At 43.8% G+C, this 2,638-nt stretch overlaps 1 protein-coding gene across 1 annotated transcript in view; it reads right to left on the bottom strand.

Annotated features, from left to right (window-relative positions):
* The window catches only part of LOC116673706 (zinc finger protein 32), a 6,225-nt gene extending 3,649 nt beyond the window's left edge, over window positions 1-2,576 (bottom strand). Inside the window, exons 1-2 of the mRNA XM_032505938.1 lie at window positions 2,420-2,576; window positions 465-544 (exon numbers count right to left, since the gene is read on the bottom strand). Coding sequence (XP_032361829.1) covers window positions 465-504 — 40 coding nt within the window. The 5' untranslated portion in view covers window positions 505-544; window positions 2,420-2,576. The remainder of the gene's footprint in view (window positions 1-464; window positions 545-2,419) is intronic.
* Window positions 2,577-2,638: the final 62 nt, after the last annotated feature.

Here is a 2,638-nt window from a genome sequence, read left to right as displayed (position 1 = left end):
TTTCCCTGTGTGCAGATGCAGACGCAGCCTCACACACACAACCTAGCGAGACTGGCTGTAGAGGACCGTCACAGTGGTCCCACAACCGTCACACATGGACGTTAGATATGATTGCTATTTCAGTGTCAAGGACAAAGAGCAAGGAAGCAGAGCCTGTATGAGGCTGTAATACAGTACACTGACATTAATTATAACAAGAATTGGTTGAAATCAACAGCATTCTGCTAATTCTACTGCTAACGCTGAAAGAAGTGTAGTTACTTTATCAACTGTGGCAAAAAGCAGATCTTATATAATTCATGATCTTGTTCAGATATTATGACTGAATTTCAAACAATGTAATAAGTTATGTGGCATTATAAACCCGAGCCTGCTCATACAACAATGCATCATCCAACAGGGTAATGTTAACGTTAAGTAAGAAAACAAAGAAAATAATGTATAACGTGGTAAATGTCTCCCACCTCTCCGCTGGCCAGTTGGCAGTTTCCTCTCAGAGTTCATGTTGAAGTGCCTCCCAGTCTCCTACACTTCTTCCCGGGGCCTGTTGCACGAAAGTAGAATAAAGATATCCAGGATAAGTGAAAAAGCGCAGCTTGACTTAGTGTGATCTGCTCATCCCGGCTTAATCGGTTGCACGTTTGCCGAGCCAGGTAAACGGTGGAGCTATGTCAAGCCAGGTGTAGATAGCTGGGATAAGTGCACGTTCACGGCTTTCTCAATAGACCACGTTACGATCACAGATTTACTGATGCAGAGATGAGAAGACGCATGCGCCAAATGTTTCACCCAATGGACAGCAGCTTCGAATGGAAAGTAACGAGGAGGGGAAGAATATGGAAAAAGGGAAATACGGCTCTTATCAAACGGAGAGAAAAAGCCCAACATAGCGGACCCGACTGAATGTGTGGGGGTTTAAAAATATCTACTTTGCCTCAAAAGTGAGCAGAGGGAACTAATATTCCTCGGGAAATGGACCCTACGGACTTTAGGCTTAATTTCAAACCCTTTTTTACAACGTGAGAACATGTTTTACAACCACGCACAAATCTCTATAAGCTATATCTAATTCTTTGTACAATTAATGTTCATACAGAACAATCAGAAAGGGACAACAACTAGAAAAAAAAGTAAATGACTTCAATACACGCTGTGAACATATATGTAAAACAATATTCATGTTTTTTTATTCTTCTGACAAGTGACCGCACCAAAATAAAAAGATTAAGAAGCATTGTGGTGTTCCCGGTGTGATGAATGTAAACCACACTACATACGTGCTGTATATAGGCCACGTTATTGGTCCAGGGATGGGAGACTTATTGAGAAGGTTATGAAACCAATGTAAGCTATAACAAAAAACAATAGGCCCACTTATTAAGGAGTAACACAAACTACCCTTCATTAGAGAAGGACAAGCAACAAGAAAATGAAATCATGAATGTAGTGGTCTCTGACCAGTCTGCCATTATTATCATCTGGAATATCTCTACATTAATATCATCACTTAATCTCTGGAGCGTCCTGTAGAAACCTGAAGCTGAGACCACGGCCGCTGCGCTGCTCATCTCTACTTTTACAGAGAGAGTGACACTGACACAACTGCAGAGTCTGCTGGCAGGCAATAGCCACCGGCCACCGGGCACCGGGCAGCGGCCCACGCCAGGCAGCCTCGACACTACCGTCCCACCGGGAAAAGTCCCACTCCGGATCAGGGTGCCAGTGCAACCATGTCTAACATCTAATCAGCTGTAGTAGGGTTTAAATCAAACTCGCGAAAAAAAAGTACAGTAGCTAATGCATGTAATAAAATAAAGCAGAACACAGCAGAAGACAACGCAATAACTATTAAACACGTTTATTTCGGATCACGGCAGCTGATTTGACACATGAGACTCCAGGATTAATCTTAGCCCGCTGTTAGCCTGCTCTGGACCAGGCTAGCCCCAAAAATAAATCTCCATGGTTACTTGGGCGGCTTAATTCAATCTGGTTTCGTGCAACCGGTCCCACGCTAATTCATCCAAGATAACTTGAATATCCCGGCTTAATCCCTTATCCTGGTTTCGTGCAACAGGCCCCCGAGCTGCATTTGAGAAATAATTCGGAACTCACAACACAATAACAAACGTTAGCAGGAGCTAGCTGCGGCTAACGTTAGCTTAGCGCGCTCACAATATGTAAAGTAATGCACGTTAACAGGAGCTAGCTGCTGCTAACGTTCGCTTAGCGCGGTCACAACATGTAAAATAATGTACGTTAGCAGGAGCTAGCTGCGGCTAACGTTAGCTTAGCGCGGTCACAACAAGTAAAATAATGCACGTTAGCAGGAACTAGCTGCGGCTAACGTTAGCTTAGCGCGCGGACTCTCTGCAACAACAGCAGTAAACGCGTTTCCGGTCAGAGGAAGAAAACAGACCTTCTCTTTGTAGCTTTGTTTCAGTTTAGGAAGCGAAACACTGGCACGTTTTACTCCGCCGTCCTCATCACAAGGTAAAATGCAAACAAAATGGAACGGAGGTTGTAGGGCTTTCCGGGAACCGGAAACACAAAGACAACTTCCGCTACACTCCTCTGCCCTTCAAAATAAAAACGTGTTTTAACCCTGTAAGCATAGACGAGTAGACATCCTTTTTTT

This window comes from Etheostoma spectabile, chromosome 24 (genome assembly GCF_008692095.1).
Source record: "Etheostoma spectabile isolate EspeVRDwgs_2016 chromosome 24, UIUC_Espe_1.0, whole genome shotgun sequence".
Lineage (NCBI taxonomy): Eukaryota > Metazoa > Chordata > Actinopteri > Perciformes > Percidae > Etheostoma > Etheostoma spectabile.
This window is presented reverse-complemented; position numbering and strand designations above follow the sequence as displayed.